This window comes from Dipodomys ordii, unplaced genomic scaffold (assembly GCF_000151885.1).
Source record: "Dipodomys ordii isolate 6190 unplaced genomic scaffold, Dord_2.0 Scaffold41, whole genome shotgun sequence".
In the NCBI taxonomy this organism is placed as follows: domain Eukaryota; kingdom Metazoa; phylum Chordata; class Mammalia; order Rodentia; family Heteromyidae; genus Dipodomys; species Dipodomys ordii.
In genome coordinates, this window is record NW_012267257.1 from 15,036,542 (window position 1) to 15,060,503 (window position 23,962).

At 40.8% G+C, this 23,962-nt stretch overlaps 1 protein-coding gene across 2 annotated transcripts; it reads right to left on the bottom strand.

The window, feature by feature from the left end:
• Positions 1 to 3,771: 3,771 nt before the first annotated feature.
• LOC105987364 (chromosome unknown open reading frame, human C5orf22) lies at positions 3,772 to 23,876 on the bottom strand. Of its 2 annotated transcripts, XM_013018594.1 has the most exons (9): positions 23,711 to 23,876; positions 22,897 to 23,042; positions 20,283 to 20,432; positions 16,923 to 17,349; positions 15,142 to 15,204; positions 14,618 to 14,739; positions 12,234 to 12,300; positions 7,933 to 8,072; positions 3,772 to 4,767 (listed from the first exon to the last, which is right to left on the bottom strand). In XM_013018594.1, the coding sequence occupies exons 1-9, from the start codon at positions 23,789 to 23,791 to the stop codon at positions 4,635 to 4,637; spliced, it is 1,329 nt and encodes a 442-aa protein (XP_012874048.1). In that variant the 5' UTR covers positions 23,792 to 23,876; the 3' UTR covers positions 3,772 to 4,634. The 2 variants fall into 2 exon arrangements, with proteins under 2 accessions (XP_012874048.1, XP_012874049.1); XM_013018595.1 differs by lacking the exon at positions 23,711 to 23,876 and having other exon boundaries at positions 22,923 to 22,996.
• Positions 23,877 to 23,962: the final 86 nt, after the last annotated feature.

Genomic DNA, 23,962 nt, shown 5'->3' on the forward strand with positions numbered 1-23,962 from the left:
GAATCTCTGAGCACAGCCTCTCTCTGCACTGTGGGTGGGAAACTAGGGAAGAAAGATTTCTGATACCTTGGTTCTGAGGCAGCTTTAGGCCTCCAATTTCCTAGTTCAAAGTGCTCAGCCAGGGCCAAATGTGGTCCTGTGGAGTGTCATTTACTGAGCCTTGAGATTGCTCTAATAAATGACCACACGCACGGGGGCTTAGCAGCAACACAAACATTACTTTAGAATCTGAGGGTCGTCTTTCCCAATGGATGTCAATGGGCTGATCCCAGACAGGGTTAGGTTCTCTCTGGAGGCCCCAGAGGAGAAAGGTTCTTTGATTTTTGTACCAACAGAGGTGGTTCACATTCTTTGCCTTGTGGCCCTTCCCTCCCTGCCTGTCTTCAGTCCGCATGCTGATGGGGTGCCCCTGTCACGAATCTCCCTGACACCCCCCATCCTTTCCCTTTCAAAGCCCTCTGTTTACACCTGAACGTTACCACATGACCCCGGACCCCCTCCTCACCCTTGTGCTCTGTGACATTGCCTATTCTCAAGTTTTGGAGAAGAGGATGAAGGGCAGCTTTGGGGAGAAAGACATTATTCTTACCAGAAAAGCTATTCATACTTTTTTCCTGGAGAAAATATGCTATATTTCAGCCAAATGGTAGGCATTAAATCAAAATGCTCCTCAGCTGTTATTTGTCACTTGGAAAGGATGAACATATATAAAAAAAATCTTTCTTTTGCCCATATCTCAAAAAATTTACCAAGCATTGAAAAATCCTGAAAGTAGATTTTTACCCATTTCAGCTGGGAAGCCAGTTAAATGTAAAAAAAAATAATACTCTTTAAATTATTTCAAGTTAGCCGGGTGCTGGTGGCTCACGCCTGTAACCCTCACTACTCAGAAGACTGACAACTGATGATCATGGTTCAAAGCCAGCCTGGGCAGGAAAGTCTGTGAGACTCTTATCTCCAATAAACCACCAGAAAACTGGAAGTAGCGCTGTGGCTCAAGTGGCAGAGTGCTTGCCTTAAGCTGAAGAGCTCAGGGACAGAGCCCCACCACTGACAAAAAAAAAAATCAAGTTGACATAGGCAGATACAAGTCCATATATTGCCCAGTAATATAGAAAGCGTACAAATAATGGTCTTCCTTGTTTATATGCTTGTTTTGTAAATGGCTTCATTTTCAAACTACTGTTAGAATTGTGCTCAAAGCTATTTAAGAATAAAAGCTTCTGGGGGCTGGGAAGGTGGCCCAGTGGTAGAGTGCTTGCCTTGCATGCCTGAGGCCCTGGGTTCGATTCCTCAGCACCACATAAGCAAAAAAAAGCCAGAAATGGTGCTGTGGCTCAAGTGGTAGAGCACTAGCCTTAAGCTGAAGAGCTGAGGGACAGTGTCCAGGCCCAGAGTTCAGGCCCCACAACCGGACCCCCCCAAAAAAAAAAAAGAATAAAAGCTTCTGAAGAGCCAAGTGCTGGTGGCTCACGCCTGTAATCCTAGCTATTCAGGAGGCTGAGATCTGAGGGTTGCATTCAAAGCCAGCCTTGGGCAGGAAAGTCCAGGAGACTCTTACCTCCTGGAAGTGGTGCTTTGGCTCAAGTGGTAGAGCGCTTGCCTTGAGTAGAAGAGCTCAGGGACAGTGCCCAAGGGCAAGCCCACCACTGACCAAAACAATTTCTTTTTTTTTCAATTTTGAGAAGTCTAACGTTTCCATTTTTCAATACCTGTACATGTATTTTTTTCACTGGCACTTAGGACACAAATGCAGGATGTCTTGGTTGAGTATCTCCCTATTTGGGATACACAGATAAAGTAGGCCCTGAGAGGAGACTTAAGTTGGTACAGCTTCTTTCCAGGCTTTGCCTTTGTTTTAGGGATTTTAGCAAAAAACCTTTAAACAAGGTTAACTAGACCTAGGCTCCAGCCATCCCAGTTCCTGAATGGAAAGAATGCCTGTAGGTCTCCCTCCCCTAAACAACCTAACCCACCTTGATAGTTGAGTTAAAGACTGACTCATAAAACAGGCTGAAATCTGGCTCCAACTGGCGACACCACGTGCTTACAGTAAACCCTGTCTTTTGTACATGCTTAAGGTAAACTCCACCTATTGGCCACCTGTGTGTGGTCTGGTATGACCATACAATCCTTTGTGTGTTATGATCCCATTGGTCACCTGCACGTGACCAGGCTTGACCTCATGGATTTTGCCTTTAAAAACTGAAGAATGGGGGCCGATCGGGGTGGCAGTATCAGCTCCCGAGCCTGTGCTGCGGCTCTGGCCCATCAGTGTAGGAATCTTTTTAATAAAGTTGCTTCTTTATTAACAACTTGGTTGCGGTGGGCTGTCACTCCGGACGACTAGGTGAGCTTGCCTGCCTGAATAGGGGTCTTCCTACTACACAGACATCGTTTGCTAATTTGGTTCATGTAACAAGCAACAAGTAAATTTCATTCTTCGCAGAGACAATCAGAGGGTTCTTGCAAAGGAATCCTATGCTCTTTTATTTAACCTGAGTTCAAACAAGGATGAGTCACATCAGAGTTCATAAGAATCATTAAGTAAAATAAAACTTGATTTAAAGTCAGTGACAGAAGAACACATACCATTAGTGCTAGTTTGATTTAAAACCTCAAAATACATCTTTTAATTTCATATAACACCAAACAGAATTTATTCATAGTAGTAATGCATATTTATAGAACCCTAACAAAAATGTCAAACCTTAAAAAATATCGTATAATTTTGCAAGTGTGATTTTTACAGCAACATAAACCACTTTTTTGTATCCAAGTGGACAGTTAAAGCAGTTTGGCTTTTTATGACATCAATAAGTGTTTAAACTATTCCATGTGGAAATAAGTTTGTACAACAAAAATTCACTGGCCAATAGAATCATTGGAAAAGTGGAAGCTCTATTATCTGAGTGGCAATGGTACCTTGTCCTAGAATAGCAGCTGGGTGACACTGATTTTAGCAACATGCAAATCTGCAGGTAGTCATGTGGAAGAGGCCTGAAAGTTACCTGCAATAAATGAAGCTATGTGAAGGCTGAAGACCACTAGGTATGTTCTTTTTTTCCTTCTAGGCCATTTTATCTTTTAAAAGTAAAGAAATAAAGTAGATAGTTTAAAATGATGATTTTTAAACAAAAGGCATAGTGAAGAGCGGAAACCTTCACTTAATTCCTAATATTAGGACTAGCTCAGAAGCCTGATATGGTGGCACTGGGTGTAATCCAAACATTAGGAGGCTGAGGTGGGAAGATCTCAATTTGAGACACTGTTTTATTTTATTTTATGTAATCTTAGGAAGAGGGTCTGACTTTAGTGAGCTGATATAGGCCCTCACAGGGTTATTACCTTTGTTTGTAAGAAAGGGAACACTGCTACATCCTTTCAAATGGCTTTTTTTTTTTTTCCAGACAGCTGTTCCTCCAGCCCTAACCACAAGGATCAACTTCAAACCAGCCTGAATGAATCACCCAACCACTGCTCGAGGTGATCCACAGTGACATGCTCAGAGACAGCCTTTTGACCATTTTCAAACATGCGACATGCAATGTATGAAGCATGATCTCATGTGCACACATGCTGAAATGTGCCCACCTCTATGTGATAAATATGTCTGAGTCTCCTCAATGAAATTCCCTTACTTTCTTTTATTTGGGAATAGACGTTGTTTTGGGAACCATTCCCTTCTTTGACCTCACAGCTGGGCTTATTTGGTTCAGACTCACCAAGAAGTCAATGGCTGTTTTCAGTTACATTAGGAAGGAGCTTGGGTGTGTATGGCAGGCCAGAATTAGAAGTGTAACTTTTTAACCTACTTTTTCATAAAAAAAAAATCGCTTTATCTGAGAAAAACTGTCAACCTGGACTGCCACAAAACGGCATGCAGAAGCTAGTGTGACAACTGATGTCTACAATGACCCCTAGAGGCACAGACCCCTGATTAGTTAAAAAGAGAAAACACAAAAGAAGGGAAGTCTTGTATGGCCAAGTCTGCTCAGTGAGCCTGTTTAATAAACACCATGCTGGACCGTAAGTGCTAACAGACCATAATCCCAATAGCTCTGGGGGGGATGCAGACTCCCTCTATTATTTTCATGGATTGGTAAGGTTTTGTTTTTTTGGCACTAGCTTTTGAGAACTTTCCTTTCCTATGATGCCTCTAAGAACCTAAGACATATTTATGGTTGTCTTTTCCTCCTTTGCAATACTGCTAACAGCCCATGATTTCCTTCTCATCTGCCTCCCCGTCAGGGCCGGGGGCTTGTGTATTCTGTTCCTTAGTATAGGTAGTTCTTAATAAAATATCCACGAGTTGAACAAACAAATAAATAAATACATCTCATTAAGTCCATTTTGCCTAGGAGGTGGGGAAGAGGAAAAATAACTCTTACAAAAAGAAAGAGGATGATAGATAAGGAATATTTCCATTAATTGGGGCAGTAGTAATCCCCTTTCCCCTCACCGAAGAAACCTGCCATCATTCAAACACTGATAATATTTGTTTAGAGGTTCAAAGTAGCTGAAAGATTTCAACCGAAAGTTATAGTAAAAAGTGTTCTCTGGAAGACTCATTTGCAACAATGAACACCCCGTTACTTTATATAACTAAAATGGAAGCTAGAGTTCTGGACGTTTCAAGATGGCGCAGACTCTGCCAAGTATACCAGATGAGTGTCCAGAGTCCCATAGAGGGAGCGCAGCATGCCAAGGACCTTCTCCTGGATGCTGTCAACTTGTTCCGAAGGACAGTACTCATCCAGACTTGACCTGGAACCAAGGAGAGAGAGAGGGGAAAACTACACATAAATAGATAAAACCATCCGTGCGGAGGAAAGATCCACATGTGCTGCGTTCAATGTGGAACAGGAATGGAGGTGTATGAATTCACCAGGAATATGAAAACATTTCTAAAAAATGTTAACCGTATGTCAGTGTTATAAATGTGTTCTCTAAGGATCACCAGTCACAGTGATAGACACAAAAAGAATTGTCCCAGCAAGGAAGAACTTACTTCTGCAGAAGAGTGTGCCATCAGCCAAAAATCTAGCAAGCAAGAATAGGCCCTTTGCTCTCTTACTTTTCCCTAAGCAGCAGGCCCCACCCCTCTGCTCAGATTGGTTGAACTCAGTTCACCATCTGCTCTCGATTGGCTAGTTTGAATAGGGTAAGATGTATTTACAGTGACCAACCATTGAAAGATTTCCAAATAAGATTAACAAGTTATCTCAAAACATACCCATACCCTCTGCTATTTCTTAAACAATCAAAGGTGTGTTTCTGATGTGTGTCTTAATTCCTACTTGGAAAAACCAATTGACACAAACACCTTACATTTCAAAAATCCTTCCTTATCCAAAGCAGTTCTTCTTTCCTTTCCTACTTGTGGACAATGTCTTAGCAGATTCATCAACCTGAGTCTAGCCATCAAGCCAAAGAATCTTCAAGCAACCCACATTGATAGAAAAGACAGTTATATCTCTCAGTCCAGTGCATTACATGAATTATGTTCTTTCATGTTCTTGGCAATGCTATAAAACAGGAAGGCCAGGTTAACTTTGATTTCCAACTTGAATGAATGAAGAAGTGCCTAGAAGACTAATAAGGTTTGTCTGTAAGGGCTCCCCCAGAGACGACAGCTGGGAGTGCAAGTCTAAAGAGTGGCTGATCTGATCCCTGGATGGGTTCTGCAAGTGACCGCAGCAGGAGGTGGTAAAGGAAGGAGGTAGGACCTAGAGCAGGAAGTAGCTCACTGAGGTGTATGTCCTTGGGGGCTGTATCTTTTCTTGGTCCCCCTCTGGGGGCCACCAAATCTTCTGAAACTAAATAAATCCTTTAAGTTGCTTCTTTGTTATTGGGTCACAGAGAAACAAAAGATAAACTAATATAAGAGAGAATGACTATTAAAGGAATCTAAAGCCAAGAAAGATTAACCCTCGCAAGGTCAAACACCTTGTAAATGCTTGGGATTGGGGTGGAATTCTGTGACGTAAGCCACAGTGTTCCTACAGGCTACACCTCCCCTGGAAGGGGATGTCACTTGGGAAAACAGGGCTTATTACTTGAATGAAATGTGGGCATGCCCTGGGGTTGGGAATGGCACCTGAGAAAGGTGCCATGTGGAGTGGGGCACAGATTTTGAGAACTCACCAAGGAGAACTTGAGTTACACTGCTAACTGAACGTCTCCTGCTAATTATAGCTAGATTAAGATGTGAACTGACTGGTATCAGTCTGGATTGGGGTGCAAAACTCCATTAAGAGGATGGATCAAGGAAAGTGACATAGCAATCTTTTTTGAAGCAAGTGGAATTAGCTGCAGACTCCTTTGTGTAAGTATTTTAGATCTACAGTAATCTGTAAAGCCTCTGACAAACTCATGACCAGGTTACTTTCAGACACAGTAAAAAAAATGATAGGAGCATATTAAATGATGAAATACTAACATATACATACATATAAAGATCTACTCAAAGGTCCATTAGTAGAAGATTAGGGAAGTAAGCTTTAACAAACAGGTATACCTCAATGCTTCCCAACAGATGTCTGATTTCTTTTAAGCATTGTTAGACTAGCCATTGATACTACCCCTAAGACAGCGTTTTGGAAATTTGGAGGTACATTTTGATTGTCAGGACTGGGGTGATGCTGCTCCCATTGCCGGTGGGCAGGGGGTGGGGGGGGGAAGAGGAGAGGTTGGGCTACTGGATGATTGACACTGCCCCATATCCTGCAACATAACTACCCTGTGTCCTTTATACTTTCTAAAGTCCTGAGCACTCATTCACATTAGAAACTAGTTTAAACATTCTTTCTTTTGTTCTCTGAGATAGAGACTCACTATGTGTAACACCGGCTGACCTCAAACTCTTGACTCTTCTAATGTCGCCTCCCAAGTGTGAGGATTACAGGTTTGCACTACTATGCCTGATTTGGGTTTTAATTTTGTCTGTCTAACATACATGTAAAGTGTTTTTTTTTAAAAAATGGATTAAATAAACAGTAATCTGTAATCTTAGCTACTCAGGAAGCTGAGATTTGAGGATCTGTAGTTCAAAGTCAGCCTAGGCAGGAAAGTTGATGAGATGCTTATCTCTAATTAACTAGCCCAAAGTGGAGTGGTGGCTCAATTGGTGGAGCACTAGCCTTGAGGAAAAAGGCTCAACGACAGAGCCCAGGCCCTGAGTTTAAGCTCTAGGACCTACATAAAAACAAAAACTAGGGGCTGGGAAGGTGGCTTAGTGGTAGAGTGCTGGCCTTGCACGCATAAGGCCCTGGGTTCGATTTCTCAGCACCACATAAGCAGAAAAAGCCTGAAGTGGCTCGGTGGCTCAAGTGGTAGAGTGCTAGCCTTGAGCTGAAGAGCTGAGGGATAGCACCTAGGGCCAGAGTGTAGGCCCCTTGACTGACAAAAACAAAAACTAACCAACCAACCAACCACTCTCTCCCCTCAGGAAACGGATTAGATAGGAACTATATTTTCCAGATGTCTAACTACTCTGTGAATTAAGGTAAGAGTGGATCTCAAATTGAGATCTTTACTAAGAGGTTGTTCAGCTAGAAAAATCCTGTCATCAGCATTGCCATTTGTGGCACCTGGCCAATGCAACACACAGACATCTGTGTGCACTGGTCACTGTAAAATATTCTACAGGGGAGAGCCTGTGGTCCGGCCTTTTCTCGTTTCTAGAGGCTGCCTGCTTTCCTCATCATGTGGCCCCATCCTCCTTCAGAGCCAGGCTTCCAGTCTTCCAAGCTCTCTGACTTCTTGCCTCCCTCCTATAGGACTCTTGTGATAATGCTGAATCCCCCCTAACAATCCAACATAACACTGCTCAGCACCTTTGAGTTAATCATACCATGAATGCTTTTGCTCCACGCGGTGACATATTCCAGGCTGCAGAGATGAGGACATGATGTGGTCTGCCCTGCTTACCTTGCGATCGTCACAAGGGTAGGCTTGGGTAGATCTTTCAGTAGGTGATAGACAGATTGAACAAGACACTCGATTTCTTGTTCAGTGCTGATGTGGTGAGGAAGTTCTGAGTAATCGCAGGTTAGACCAGCTTGGTGAACCTGAAAAGAACAAAAACAACATTGACTCTATTCTGAGAAGTTTTTTAAGTTATTCTTTTTTTTTTGTTTGTTTCTGGATTTTTTTTTTCCTTGAAAGTATCTAAGTTGCAGGTATTATCTGTTCTCTAACATCTTAGTAGCATCGGCCTATGTATTGTCTGGGCCTGATGCCTTTCCTAGGAGATGTTTTTACTACTTCTTTATTTTATAATTAGGGATTCATTAGCTTCTGTCCTCTGCTAGGGCCTGGTGCTCTGCTTCTTGAGTTATACCCCTTAGCTCTATCTGTCTACCTAATTACAGACTTCCCTAGGTTTAAAAAGGTGATATAAAACTATATAATAACATAGTCATTTTAATCTTTTTTTTTTTGTTGGTCATGGGGCTTGAACTCTGGGCTTGGGCACTGTCCCTCAGCTCTTCAACTCAAGACTAGCACTCTACTACTTGAGCCACAGTGCTGCTTCTGGTTGTTTATTGGAGATAACAGTCTCACAGACTTTCCTGCCTGGGCTGGCTCTGAACTGTAATCCTCAGGTCTCAGCCTCCTGAGTAGCTAGGAGTGCAGGCATGAGCCACCAGTGCCTGGCAATTTTAATCTTTTTATCACGTTATTTTATTTACTTAATGAATGCACTTAGTACTATATTCAAAGTTTTCAGAATGTAGTAAGAAAAGTGCTAGTGGCTCACACCAGCAGTCTTAGCTTACTCAGTAGGCTGAGATCAGAGAATATCAATATGAAACCTGTTGGAGCAGAGAAATTCATGAGACTCCATCTACTTCAACCAGAAAAATGCTGGACCAGAGGCATGGTACCAATAGTAGGGTACCAGTCACTAGTGAGCAAGCTGAGCAAATGTGGGGCCCTGAGTCCAAGCCCTAGTACTGACACCAAAAAGAAAGAATAGAGTTTTCTTTTCTTTTTTTTTTTGGCCAGTCCTGGGACTTGAACTCAGGGTCTGGGCACTCTCCCTGAGCTTCTTTTTGCTCAAGGCTAGGGCTCTACCACTTGAGCCACAGCACCACTTCTGGCTTTTTCTGGTATGTGGTACTGAGGAATTGAACCCAGGGCTTGATGCATGCTAGGCAAGGACTCTACCACTAAGCCACATTCCCAGACCAAGAATTGAGTTTTCTTCCTGCCTTATTTAATGTGGTGTTTATTTTGTGTTATGTACTACTTTGTGTATAACCATACACTACTTCTTGGTATTTCCGTACATTTTACATGTAAATGAATGGTGTTCTAGTGTTAGCACTAAAGTAAATCTTTCTGAACGCTAGAAGTAGCTCACAGGATGCTTTTTGCAACTTTGGATTTAATGTTTTAATGACCAGAACTCTAATATATCATAGTTTTGGCTTAAGTATATAATACACAGAAACATACTATATTTTATGACTTGCTTTGGATACACACCAAAGATTTAATTAGCAACTATCTGTCAACATATTAAAGTGGTGAGTTCTTCATTTTGGGAGAGGGTGGTGGTGGTGCTGGGGTTTGAACTTGCACTCTCCGTGTCTGCTAGGCTCTACCACTTGAGTCATATTCGTAGCCCAGATTCTGCATTTTCTTTTCCACTAAAATGATCAAATAATTCAATGATCTGACATTGTAGCAAGTATGCATCCAGATACATAATCTGTGACTGAGCCCTACCATTTCTTCTCCCCAGATACCAGAGTCTCCCTCTCCCCAACAAATCCAGACACAATGTAACAATGAAGGCACACCAGCCTGAAGATACAATTCATTGTCTCAAAGCATTTTGAAACCCTGTCTTCTAACTTTTCTTTTTTTGTTTCCTTTCCCTACCACCTTGCTAGATCTTCCAGGCAAGATCTAAACTGTACCTTTATTATTATTTTTAAAAATTTATTTTTATTTTATTGTGAAAATACTGTACAGAGGGGTTACAATTACATGGACAAGATAATGAGTACATTTTTTATCAAGCATTGTAGCCTCCTTATTTGTTTCCCCTTCCCATCCCTTCCTATCCCCTTCTCCCCCCAATGTAACTTTATTATTCTTTTTTTTTGGGTCTGATCGTGGGCCTGAACTCTGGGCCTGGGCACTGTCTCTCAGCTCTTCTGCTCAAGGCTAGCGCTTGCGCCACTTCCGGCGTTTTTTTCTTTTTGCTTATGTGGTGCTGGGGAATCGAACCTAGGGCTTCATGCATGCAAGGCAAGCGCTCTACCACTGAGCCACCTTCCCAGCCCCCAACTTTATTATTCTTAACAGTACCATTAAAAAAAAAGGAGTAAGCCTTGTGCTGATTCAGGGTTAACCATGATATTCTTTTGCTGGTATTTTTTTCTGGTCGGTCATGGGGCCTGAACTCTGGGCCTGGGCACTGTCCCTCAGCTCTTCAGCTCAAGGCTAGCGCTCTACCACTTGAGCCACAGCACCACTTGCGGCTTTTTCTGCTTATGTGGTGCTGAGGAATTGAACCCAGGGCCTCATGCATGCAAGGCAAGCACTGAGCCACATTCCCAGCACTATATTTTGTTTTGTTTCATTTTTTAAAATAAGTCAAAGATTTAGTCCTTGGCTAGGCACTGTTTTTCTCACACCTGCAATCCTAGCTACTCAGGAGATTGAGATCTGCGGAAAATCCATGAGACTCCCATTTTCAATTAACCACCAGAAAACTGGAAGTGGAGCTATGGCTCAAGTGGTAGAGTGCTTGCCTTGAGCAAAAAAAGCTCACTGACAGTGCCCAGCCCCTGAGTTCAAGCCCAATGACCGAAAAATATTGTTTTTAGTTCTTAACATCAGCTCAAATATAGTGGTTTCACTATATTCCACAAAACTGCAGTAAACATGAAAACAATTACAGGATTAAAGCAGAGCAGCAGTCTAATAAATAGACACTTGGAAGACTCAGATCTGGAATGAATTCTAAGAAAGAATTCCTTGAACTTTTGTGCTTTTATGACTGGTGGTGTTGGCATTTGAGCTCAGGACTTACACTTGCTAGGCAGGGAAGTATATTCTCTCAGTCCTTTCTTCATTTTTTTTTTTTTTTAAAGGTAGGGGCTGAATTTTTTCTAAGGCTTCCCCTGGACTGCCCTTCCTAGCTGGGATTATGACATCCGCTATAATGCCGATGATGGTTTTGTTATCTCCCCCTACTGCCAGGTTGAATCCCACACCTCCTTATCCTTATCGCTACCTCCCAAAGTGAGTACCACTATGCCTGGCTTTCATTTGAACTTTCTTTTTTTTTTTTTTTTGGCTGGTTGTGGGCCCTGAACTCTGGTCCTGGGCACTGTCCCTTAGTTCTTCAGCTCAAGGCTAGCACTCTACCACTTGAGCCATAATGCCACTTCCGGCCTTTTCTGCTTATGTGGTATGGAGGAATCGAACACAGGGCCTCATTCATGCAAGGCAAGCACTCTACCACTGAGCCAACTTTCCAGCCCCTCATTTGAACTTTTTAAGCTCCAGTTTTTTTTTTCATGTCAAATACTGATTATAATTTCAAAAATTGTAAAATGAAAGAAAAAGTTATGATTAAATATACCTTTGGACACAGCATGTACACCACAGCTAGTATATACAGTGTAATATTCAAGCTGTGGCTCTCTCCTTTCATTTTATCTTTTGGTTTTTATAATCAGAGATGTTTGGACTTAACTCTTCGTTGGTGAAATAAGACCTGATCATGAAATCATCAGTAACAAAAAATACACAGTATTTTTGCTTCATATAGAAAATAGGAGAAAAAAATATTTTTTCTGAGAAAACTTTTCCAGCATTTTGGGTTTCTTCAATGTTTTTTTTTGTTATGTTTTTTCTTCATGATTCATTCAGGCACTAAAAAGGCAAACCATCTTAACAAAAAGTACCTATTTTAACCCAGAAATTTGCCTTTATAAAGGGTCAATTTTAAGCCTAGGTGGTAGTGGCTCACACCTATAATTCTAGCTACTCAATAGGCCGAGATCTGAGGACTGAGCATGAAGCTAGTCTGAGTAAAAGAAGTGTATAAAACTCTTATGTCCAATTAACCCGAAAAAATCCAGGAGTGGAGGTGGTAGAGCACCAGCCTTGAGTGAAAAAGCTGAAAGAGAGGGAAGAATTCTTAAGTTCAAGTCGCCCCCCACCCTCCAATGCCCATGAAGTTATAGTTTAATTATGATAGTTACCATCTCATAGTCTGGCACTTCCATCCGTTTTTTCAAACTCTGTACAAGTGGAAGTAGTGTTTCCATTCTGGGAAAAAAGCCACCCAGTCAATAAACAGAAAATGACAGTAGCAAGCATGTAACCACGATGACATGCATCATAGGATGCTTGGGAGATGAAGGTAATTAAGAAATAAATGAGGATAATTAAGAAATAAATGTTCCCTACAATCTCATCCAAAGTTTTTAGTTATTTTTTTTCTCCTTCCAATGTCAGCTCCCATCTGATCTTCCACTGTGCAGTTTTGTTGAGCCCTCAAGTCTGCTGTGGAGCTTCCTGCGGGGCTGGGAGTGCCACCTGGGCTGTGCGGCAGGCACGGTGCAGCTCAGAGAACGTGCCACTGTCCACAGGCTGGATTGAAGAAGCAGTCTTAGGTTTCCATGCTTAGCTTTGCTGCTGTCGCTCAGGACTTAAGCTTGGTTTGAGACCTCACAAAAATCACAAAATAGTGGGTACTTTTCAGCATTTCGAGAAGGGCTTATGTCTTGTGACTTATTTCTCTTTCATCATAATTTCAAGAAATTAGACATTATTTTTAGAACTAGTTCCTTATGCTGAAGAGATAAAGTATTAACTGACTAGTATTTATTGAGGTGGTTAGACTATGATGAATTATTCTTCTATGTCACTGCTTTAATGACAATAATTAAGGCTTTATGATTTTTGCATTTCAGGACTGCTTCTGAATATATTACTTTAAAAAAAGCTTATTTTGTGTGTGTGTGTGTGTGTGTGCCAGTCCTGGGGCTTGAACGCAGGGCCTGGGTGTTGTCCCTGAGCTTTTCTGCTCAAGCCTAATGCTCTACCATTTAAGCCACAGCTCTATTTCCATTTTTGGTGGTCAACTGGAAATAGGGTCTCATGAACTTTCCTGCCCTGGTTGGTTTAAAACCGTGATCCACAGATCTCAGCCTCCTGAGGGTAGTTAGGATTATAGGTATGAACAATAACTAGCATATGGCACAATCTTTTAAGTAAAAGCTACAATGAATATTTTGAATAGGTATCTAGCAAAATGAGTTCTTTCTTGTTAATACATGTCATATAATCTTCAAACTATGATTCCTCTCTCAAGAGGCAACCACTGTCCCTATTCCTGTACTTCTTCGCAGAGCCAATACCTTCAGTAATCATCCCATGAAAACTCTTGATGACTGATCAGGTTCTTCTGAAGTCCTAGGATTCCAGCTTTCCATTGAATGTTGCTGTCTCGTAACTGACTGTCACATTTATACTATAGTGAAAACAGCCTTAGAGTTTTATAAAGAGCTACTTCAGGTCTTCTATAAACATGAGAATGTAATGATGACTTTCAGTTTCCAGCTTTTCGAGTTTACCTGACTTAAAGAATTATATAGAACAAAGTAGCTCTGGGAGTTAACCAATATTCTTTTATGCCAAGCTCAGTGACAAATTTTGGGCTTTCACTGCTACAGGACTTTTTTCATACTTTAAAGTTAATATTAACAATGTGAGAATTGGACAAATAAATGAACTGATGAAGATTCTGGCCTTTAAATCCTGATTTCATATGTAATAATCAGATTGAAAACAAACTCTTCTACTCATAAGCATTGTTTAAAAAATGATACATAATAGTTGTACAATTTCATAGTTGATATTTAGTCATTGTACACATTCACAAAACACAATGTAGTACTTTGCTATATATACATTCGTTACTCTGTGATCAAGGTACTTATCATTTCTTCATTGAGCTATTCTTAGAAAGGAGGCATGTTTTCATATTATAATTTACTTATTACTAGGTTAATTTTTTTTCTTATTCTACTTAGTACAGGGATAGCCCAAGAATTGATCTAGTAGGGAAGCAATTGCACAATAACTAAGGCATACCCTTCATGATGAGACTCTTGGCAGCTTATTAAACTCTGGGCCTTGGTTCCCTCATCTATAGAATGGACATAACTACAATAAAACAATAGATGGCTATAAAGAATCTATGAATGGGAAATTTATAACACTTAAAAAAAACACTCAATAAATACTACTGTTGGAAAATGGAACATTAAAATTAATACTGTTTTTTTTTTTTTTTGGGGTCCAGTTGTGGGGCCTGAACTCTGGGCCTGGGCGCTGTCCCTCAGCTCTTCAGCTCAAGGCTAGTGCTCTGTCACTTGAGCCACAGCGCCACTTCCGGCTTTTTTCTTTTTGCTTATGTGGTGCTGAGGAATCGAACCCAGGGCCTCAGGCATGCAAGGCAAGCGCTCTACCCCTGAGCCACCTTCCCAGCCCCCAATACTGTTTATTTCAAAGCAATTTATCCAACAAATTTGGTTATATATTTAGGATGAAGGGAGAAAAGTCTGGGGGGTGGTCTTACCCAGGGTTTGAAGCCCATCTTCGGACAGTTTCTTCATCATCACCATCACACAAATCAGCAAAAGCTGCTTCTAAATCTTCTAATTGATGAATTCGAGTATCAACAATATCTGCTAAATCATCCTTCAAAAACATTGAAATAGAGATAATATCCTTTCTAAAAGCAAGTGAAATCCTGTTATTATGGTTTAATTAATCCTATAAAAATGATTCCATGTGCCAATTGTGGGCTTTCCCAATAAATATAAGTGTGCACATACACACATACACACACACACACACACACACACACACACACACAATTTAGATAGTTCTTTGCGATTCACTCTAATAAGCTATAAGATTTTTTTTAGCTGTAAGATTTTTTTTTTTTTTGGTAGGTCGTGGGGCCTGAACTCTGGGCCTGGGCGCTGTCCCTCAGCTCTTCAGCTCAAGGCAAGTGCTCTACCACTTGAGCCACAGCGCCACTTGCAACATTTTTTGAATATGTGAGATGCAGATAAACCCCGAGGAAACAATGCAAACCTTAGTGGGGTTATTCCCAGGCCTTTGAAACTGGTAAAGTTCTTGTAATATTTTGTGCTCCTCCTGTAAAATAAAATGCACAATCCTAAGGTTGATGTTCTTCAGTGATCCACCTTTGACAGAAAATATCTTAGCCGATATTCAGATCTGTCTGGGAGAATCAGGCAAAATGTTCAGATTTTCATTATGAAGATTATTTTCCTTAGGGCAAGTCTGTCTATCTGGACATATCAATAAAATATGAAAATCAGGTATGGAAGAAGACTAGCTGGCTAAAGGAGTGTGAGATGAAAGTACTGCTAATAATATCTCATTATATAAATGGCTCTAAATAGATTTTAGCCGTTTCTCGGAGATATACATGTCTTTGAGGAGAACAGTAAACTCCAAGTTCACTGTACAGCCAATTCTCTAGAAATAGAACTCTGGAGCACAAAGGCAATCCTGGAGGCAGACTGACAGACACAGAACTTGGATGAGACTCCATGCAGGAGAAAGATGCTATCCCTAGACTCTAGGAACATAGGTGAATCCATTATACAATGGATGCATTTGGCCCCAATACTCTTACTAAGACTTCTGCCAGGAAAAAGTTATTCCCAAGAGCTATATAAATATATATATGTATATATATGATGTATATGCATATTATATATACATTATATACATATATATATAATGTATATATACATATATATATTATGTATATATATATATATATACTTTTTTTTCCCCTAGTCCTGGGGCTTGAACTCAGGCCTGGGCGCTATCCCTGAGCCTCTCTGCTCAAGGCTAGCACTCTACCACTTTAGCCACAGCACTACTTCCAGCCTTTTCTGTGTATGTGGTACTAAGGAATTGAACCCAGGGCTTCATGCATGCTAGGCAAGCACTCTACCACTAAGCCACATTCCCAGTTGACTAGAGCTAAAATTTATTACTTATAATGATGTGGCGCTGTCCTCAGTGCTTTATGATCAAAACCATCCCAAAGGATGGGTTTGATTAACTAAGTGACTAATATTACAGTGTTGGGGATTGATTGCATGCTAGGCAAAGTGTTATAAAACAGTGGTATAGTCCCAGTCTGCTGGCTATGATGATCATTCTCACTTTATGTGAAGAAACTGCAGATCAGAAAGGTTAAGTAACTTTCCCAAGATTATAAAGCTAATAAGCAATAGATGGAACGAGGAGAATTTAATTATTATATTTTTATAACATTAAAAATATAGCTATTAAATTATAAGTAAAGTATCCTTTAAAATGCTTAGAACTAGAAAAACATCAGATTTGGGAATTTTCTAGACTTGGGAATCTTTGTAGACTTTACTGGTACATTTTATGGAGTCCCTAAATTTGGATTTTGGAGCAATTTTAGATTTTGGATTTTTTCTGGAGTAGGAAAGCTTAGCCTGAATATTAATTTTTTCTTTCTTTTTTGTGCCAGGCCTGGGCACTACCATTAGCTTTTTTACTCAAGGCTGGCACCATACCATTGAGATACCTTCACTTATAGCTATTGCCATGGGGTCATTAATTGGTGAGTCTCTGCTTGAGCTGGCTTTGAACCTTGAGCCTCAGATATCAGCCTTCTGAGTAGCTAGGATTATAGGTACGAGCTAATTTTTTCTTAAAGGAGAAAATGTGATAGAATGTGGCTTCTAAAACCTAAAGCAAGTAACTCTCAGACTATTTGCAGAAAGCTTGCTAGCTCTCATCTAGAAAAATGCCATATAATTCTCAAGCTCCCTGCTTTCAAAGTCCCTTCCCTTATTTACCTGAGTAAACATTTCTTTGAAGGGATTCTTGACAGAAAAAAAGTCTAAGTCAATATCTAAAACAAAAGCATCTCCTTGCTGTAGGATCTGCAGGATGTCCCCTGTGCTCGCTGTACTTTGGCAATGCTGACTTTCAGAAACACATGAACACGACGGCTCTTGACTAGACTGGCCGTTCTGTGTTGCTGTGTCCTTTCCTGGCTCTTCTGACTGACAATCGCGGTCTGAAGAGGCAGCATTCTCTGTGTCTTCCAGGGCTAGCTTGGGCTTCTTGGCAGAAGATTCTGCAGCCTTTCCACCATGGTTGTTACAGAGTCTATCAGGTTTCACCATAATCACATCCAGCTGTAATGGCCTGTGGTTCTCTAGCTGGTCTTCAGGGACATAGAGTCCGTCACTTAGGAAGTAATGATCTGTACTCGTAACCCTGGAACAGAAGAAAAAACTGCTTTAAGGAAGCTGGCATTTCATTATGGCACTGCTGAAAGCTAAGAAAACAACTTACCTGACAAAACTGTCTTTAACAGTTGGGACTTCCTATTCTGTAAACAGCATTTGTCAGATCTGGCTACTTGAGTAAGTGCTGGCTGGCTCAGTGGCTGGGCTGGGTAGGGCAGGGCAGGGCAGGGCAGGGCAGGGCAGGGCAGGGCAGGAGCCCTCTTCCCCCATCTCTGCTCACTGACATGAAAGTATGGATAGTAGCAAGTTACCCTGGATGTGGACTTTAGAGACGGAAGAACATAAACCCTAGGATGCCCTATTTCCCTTTGTAGATCTGCCACACAGGCCTGGACTGTTTGGGAATGATCTCAAATATCAGAAAGAAAGCAATTGTCTTGTTTGGGCCAAGTCTGGGCTTTGGTTTCTCCCAACTGATACTTTATTAAAAAAAAAATCAAGTACAACTAGAAATAAATTTTCTTTAATAGATGTTCCTCTGACATAGTTCAAAGGATTGTTGAAGCATATAACCACAATTTTTAACATGGGCAGCAACTTAAAAATATCCATACACTTGTAGGGGGCATTTTGTAAGTTGTAGATTTCTTTCTTTTTTTTTAAGAGATAGGGTGTCACTAGCACATGTAGGCCTTCAACTTCTGGGGCTTGACCACACCCAGCCTGGATCTGACTCTAGACTTATTAGAATGTTCTCAGTTTTTCAACTGTATTATGCTTTGCTAAGCACTTAATAACAGTACATCAGATACTTCCCCAAAAGATTAATGACATAATGAAAATAATGTGTAAGCTTATTAAAATCTGTGCAATCTGAAAGAGACAAAGACTGTATCTTCTACCTACATGTATTAACTTCCTTCCTTCCTTCCTTCCCTTTTTTCTTCCCTCCCTCTCTCCCTCCCTCCTTGCCTTTTACTTCCCTCACTACCTCTCTTGTTACCTTTGTTCTTCTTTCTCTCTCTCTTTTGGCTATACTGGGGTTTTATGTCCAAGGCCTCACAATAACTAGGCAGGTACTCTACCTACCAACTGAGCCACACTGCAGCCCTAAATTTATATTTTTTAATAATGGAAGGTTTATCATGTTCTTACTTATTATAAGCACACACATAATCTCAGACTGCCTGTCTAAATTCACTGTGTCTCCCCCATAAATTTTTACTTGAAGGGTTAACTAAAAGCATGAGAAAATAAAAATCTCTTCACCACAAATTGAGTTTCAAATGTCTGTGTTAGATCATACAAAATTATATGACTTTGCAGGTTAAATTAAGCCTTCTCATTTAAGTACTCAAATCCACTCTTTCATAGAGACCAGTGTTATGTACAACAATTATTATATGTTGGATTCTAATTACTCCTTTCAAATTATTTAATAAAGAAATACAATGTTCATATACAAAAGAAAGATATTTGTGCAAATGAAGTTAACTATACTACCAAAGTTTAGAGAATTATTAAAATTAAATCACAAATAAAACATTATTTTCAGTGAGAGACTATTTTATTTTATTTTCAATGTATTCTAATCTTATCCCATTATCCTTTAGGTTCTAGAAAGCTGTGGCTACACTGCTTAAAATATTCATCCCAGAGGCTGGGAAGGTGGCTCAGTGGTAGAGCGCTTGCCTTGCATGCATGAGGCCCTGGGTTCGATTCCTCAGCACCCCATAAGCAAAAAGAAAAAAATGCCGGAAGTGGCGTGAGCACTAGCCTTGAGCAGAAGAGCTGAGAGACAGTGCCCAGGCCGAGTTCAGGCCCCACGACCGGACCCAAAAAAATTAAAAGAAATTCATCCCAACTGGGTGCCAGGGCTTATTCCTAGAACCTTAGCTACTCAAAAGGCTAAGAACTGAGGATTTGTGGTTTGAAGCCAGCCTGGGCAGGAAAGTTTGTGAGACTCTTATCTCTAATAAACTACTAAAAAAGCCAGAAGTGGAGCTGTAGTTCAAGTGGTAGAGCACTAGCCTTGAGGAAAAATGCTCAGGGACAGTGCCTAGGCCCTGACTTCAAGCTCCAGGACTAGCATGTCCCCCCGCCCCCTTCCCCCAACCCCGCAATTTATCCTATACAAGAGAATCTGGAAAGTTAACAATAGGTATTTCTAAAGACACTTCAGTATTACAAGCACAGAGAATACTGGCTAAATATACAACAAAAACAGATGTACATGTAACTTAAGACAGAGGATTTTTTGTTTGCTTTTGTGCCAGTAATGGGTGTTGAACTCAAGGCCTAGGTATTGTCCCTTAGCTTTTTGACTCAAGGCTAGCATAGCATCATTGTAGCCACAAGTCTACTTCTGTTATCTTATTTTATTTTTTTGGTTGGTAATTGGAAATAAGAGTCTTAGGGACTTTTCAGCCCAGGCTGGCTCTGGCTTTGAACTATGATACTTAGATCTCAGCTTCCAGAGTTGCTAGGATCACAGGAGTGAGCCACCAGTTCACTCAGAGGATTCAGAGGATTTGATAATAACTTGGGTTAAGTACTCCCAACTTGGGGTGGGGGAGTTGGAGAGGAGTTGGGGAGGTAGGGAGGATGGTAGGGATAGTTGGGGAAAAACAAAGGAGGGGTAACAATGTTCAATAGGAAATGTACTCATTCCCTTACTCATTAACTGCAACCCCTCTGTACAATATTTTTACATAAAAAATTTAATGGAGTCTAATTTCCAGAAGATGAAGATTATATTACTAAAAAAAAACAATTAACCAGAAACAAAATATAAATGAAAGAGGTCAAGAGCTGAAAATGTGTTCTGGTGTTTCAAGAACCCATTTTAAAGGAGTGAGGTTTTAATCTGACCTTATTTGTATACAGGGATATTTACAATGTTACAGGAGCCCAAAGATAAACGTATTCAGCCCTTTTCATACTTAACTACGAGGAAATTACCTGATTGTTGTGGTAGAAATGTCTTTCCCTACTAAAAAGTGGTGTTTGCCTTCTGCCATTTGCTGAGCCCATGTGGGATGAAACCATATTACATGAGAAAAATGGCCAGCATAAACGGCAGGCATAATCCAATTTTCAATACTTAACTCTCTGCAAAAGAAAGAGAAGAAACATCAGAATTATTAGAGAGTGCTTCCCCTTCCTCCCCAATATCCTTTCATCTACTTGAGGAGGTTTCTGAGACCTTTTCACAGAGTAATCACTAGGTTAATACTATTTTCATGAAGATGTCATTTTCTCTCCACTGTGTTAGTATTTGTACTAACTGTAGAAAAACACTGGTGGGCTCATGTCCTAGGCAGCACCAACCCCACGGGAGTCATTTTATGCTTCACTGAGAAACACTAGGCAAAAAAAAAAAAGTTTCACTGCAGAATTTCCTTAATGTATTCATTCTTGATTCTAAATATACACTTAAACACATTTTCTGTCACAAAAAAAAGAAATGTACAGAAAGCACTTCTGCTGTGCACCATGAACAAAAAGGCAGTTCAAGGAAAGGCATGTGTGACTGACTTGAGCTGAGCATCACTTTCTTGTAAGGAATAGTGACCAATATATTATAGTTATTTAGACTTAAAGTTGAATTGTTGGATTTCATATTTCAACTAAACTTATTGAAGAAACTATCACTTGTTAAGTGTTGGTATAGGATCAAATCATATTCAGTTATCTGAAAAGGCTATGACAACACTCTTTCCATTTCCAATCTTAAGTTATAAGAGCTTGAATTTTCATCATATACATCAACCAAAACAACATAATCAACATATTGGATATGGCTAGGAGAACCAAGTTGTCTCCCATATAACAAAGGTATTTGCAATAAGCAATGCTATTCTTCCCACTAGTTTGTTTTGCAATGTATTATCTTTGCAGTATCATTTTCCTTATATTCCTTTTCTTTTTACAATATTTTAAACAATTATTACTTTAATTCCATATAACAAAGACAATATAACCTATATTAAGCATCAACTTGAATTTTAAGATTATAAAGGAGGCTGGGAATGAGGCTTGGTGGTAGAGTGCTTGTTAGCATGCATGAAGCCCTGGGTTCAATTCCTCAGTACCACATAAACAGAAAAAGCCAGAGGTAGTGCGGTGGTTGAAGTGGTAGAGTGCTAACCTTGAGCAAAAGAAGCTCAGGGACAGTGCCCAGACCCTGAGTTCAAGCCCCAGGACTGGGGAAAAAAAAAAAGATTACAAAGGAATCATGAGGCTAAAAAATTTAAGAACCATTATTCAAGGACCAATTACAGTATTTTAATAAATATGTCCTTTACAGTATTTTAAATATTTTCATTATGTTTAAGTAGCTGCACAAAGGGGTTACCATTCAAATCAGTTTCTCTAAGTACAATGCATCTTAATCAATGTCACCACTTTCATAATTTCTCCCATCTTTCCTAAGCAATCTCCTCCTCTCATACTTTACATTCCTTTTTAACTTCTAAAATACAGAAAGTCTCAATATAGAAGAGTAGGACAATGGCAGAGCAGTCACATTTCTTTAGGAATTAATTAATTAATGATTAAGAACCTCCAATTCAGTTGGAGGTTTTGGAAAAAGAAATGCAATAGATTACAATTAATCTAATAACACTGTCTGTATAGAAGAGTGACAGTGACAGTTTCAGGGAACTTCATTGCAGAAAAGCAGCAGGATGTTGTTATGTAGAACTCTATTAGTTACAATCTTTCCTAGAGGACAGATGATGAATGATTCATTTTGATTCTATAAAACTGTAAATCAACAGGAGTTTGGCCCTGAAGAGGAACTGAGGCAGGACTCCATACTGAAAAGAAAAATATACAAATTAGGGATGTGTTGCTAATACAACTGTGCTTAGCATCTTTTTTTCCACTTTCATTTCAGATTTAAAGGAAAGAGCAAGGAAGAACTTATTTAGATTACACAGTACTGGGGTTTCAATTCAGGGCCTCAAATTTGTTAGGCTGGTGCTCTACCACTTCAGCCATCCTCCAGCCCTGCTATGGTGGCTATTTTAGAGATGAGAGTCTAGTAGACTTTTCTGCCATAGCTGTCACCTTCTGAGTAGCTAATATTACAGGCATGAGCTTGACTGTCAGATTAGTTTTGAAGTTTCTTCTAAAATTCTACATTCTAAGTTAGAGGTCAGCAACACAGATGTTACTGTTTTTCTTGTTTTGTTGGAACTCAGATATATGGCCAGAAAACCGTACCATGTTTACTGTCTGGATTTATTTTAACCTTCCCTTGAAAAAGGTTTTTAATATGTGGTCATACGGCAATACGAAATGGCCTTGACCTCACTATGTAGCCCAGGTTGACTTCAAATTTGAGATTTTCCCGCTCCACCATCCTGAGTGCTAGAATTACAGCTATGAGCCACCATGGCTGGTTCCTATGTAGCCCAAAGAAAGAGTTTGTCAATATTGCTCTAAATAAAATCAGGAAGGAAAACATAAACCCATGAGCTTAGCAAGTTTAATTCCCTTAATTATTCTACTATATGTTGTATTTTAAATATATGAAAAACTGCTAACAACAGCAACAAAATCACATTACCCAAAGAGTGTTTCCTTATCAAATACCGTGTCTGCTGGCATATTCACAGGAATAAGAAGGTCTGGATGTGAGTCAAAATGTAAAAATCTTATATTACTTGCAGGAAGATGCTTTGAGCCTATGGCTCGGTATATAAAAGGCAGAACCTGTAAGAGACAGACACACATTCAGATGTGGTGCCGAAACCACGAACAAATATTCCAAATATATAATGTTAAGTAAAACCGCACATATATGATGCATGCTAAATTGTAAAGTGGAAAATACCGAATTCTACTGTGCAAGAAAATGGATCAGGACTAAGAACACCTAGTCAAGGCCCATGACTAGCTGCATGTTCAAGGCTCCCTGGATTCCTTCCTTCCTTCCTTCTTCTTTCCCTCTCTCTCTTCTTTTTTTTTCCTGGTCATCTTCCTCTTTTACATGGCTTATTCACCCTACTTTTAAACCAATTTCTTAGGTCCATGGGTCTCCCTTCTTGGCATCCAGAAGTCTAGACGAAGGACCAACTGCCCTGCTATGAAGCAGCCACAACCCCCTTTCACGGTTCATAAACGTCGGGCTCCTTGTCAAAAGATGGGAAGACGGTGTGTTCTGGGGTTCTTGTCCCTATGGCCGCTGCCGGGAGCTGAGGACAGAGATGCCGGGGGGCGGGGCGGGGAGGGTCCAGGACCCTGAGCCCCGCAGACAAGAGGTTTTTTGGGGTACTAGGAATCGAACCCAGGACTGCAGCGCGCTAGGCAAGCGCTCTGCCACCGACGTCCTCCACCTCCCGGACTCCGGGGGATTCGGCCCCGGGGAGAAGCCCGCTCACCTCCTGGTGATCCTCCACCACCCAAACCGGGAGCTCGGGATAGCGCCGGAGGCGAGCGCCCTCTCCCGCGGAGTCACTCATGTCTGGGCGCCCGCCGGTCGGCTGGGCCGGGTGCCGGCGGCGCCCAGCGCGGACCCCAGGAGGCTCAGGCCGCGGCCCGCCGCCTTCTCCCGGCGGAAATGCGCGCTCACCCGGTTGCGCTTCCGGATTGGAAGATGTCAGCGTAAGGGAGGGGGCGGGCGTCAGAAGTTC

Excerpts from the sequence above, each read along its gene's own strand:
- LOC105987364 (XM_013018594.1), bottom strand. The coding sequence starts at position 23,791 with ATGAGTGACTCCGCGGGAGAGGGCGCTCGCCTCCGGCGCTATCCCGAG. Across the intron at positions 17,350-20,282 it reads ATTTCTACCACAACAATCAG|GGTTACGAGTACAGATCATT; the intron begins GTAATTTCCTCG and ends CTTCTGTTCCAG. Across the intron at positions 4,768-7,932 it reads ACCCTTGTGACGATCGCAAG|GTCAAGTCTGGATGAGTACT; the intron begins GTAAGCAGGGCA and ends CCTTGGTTCCAG.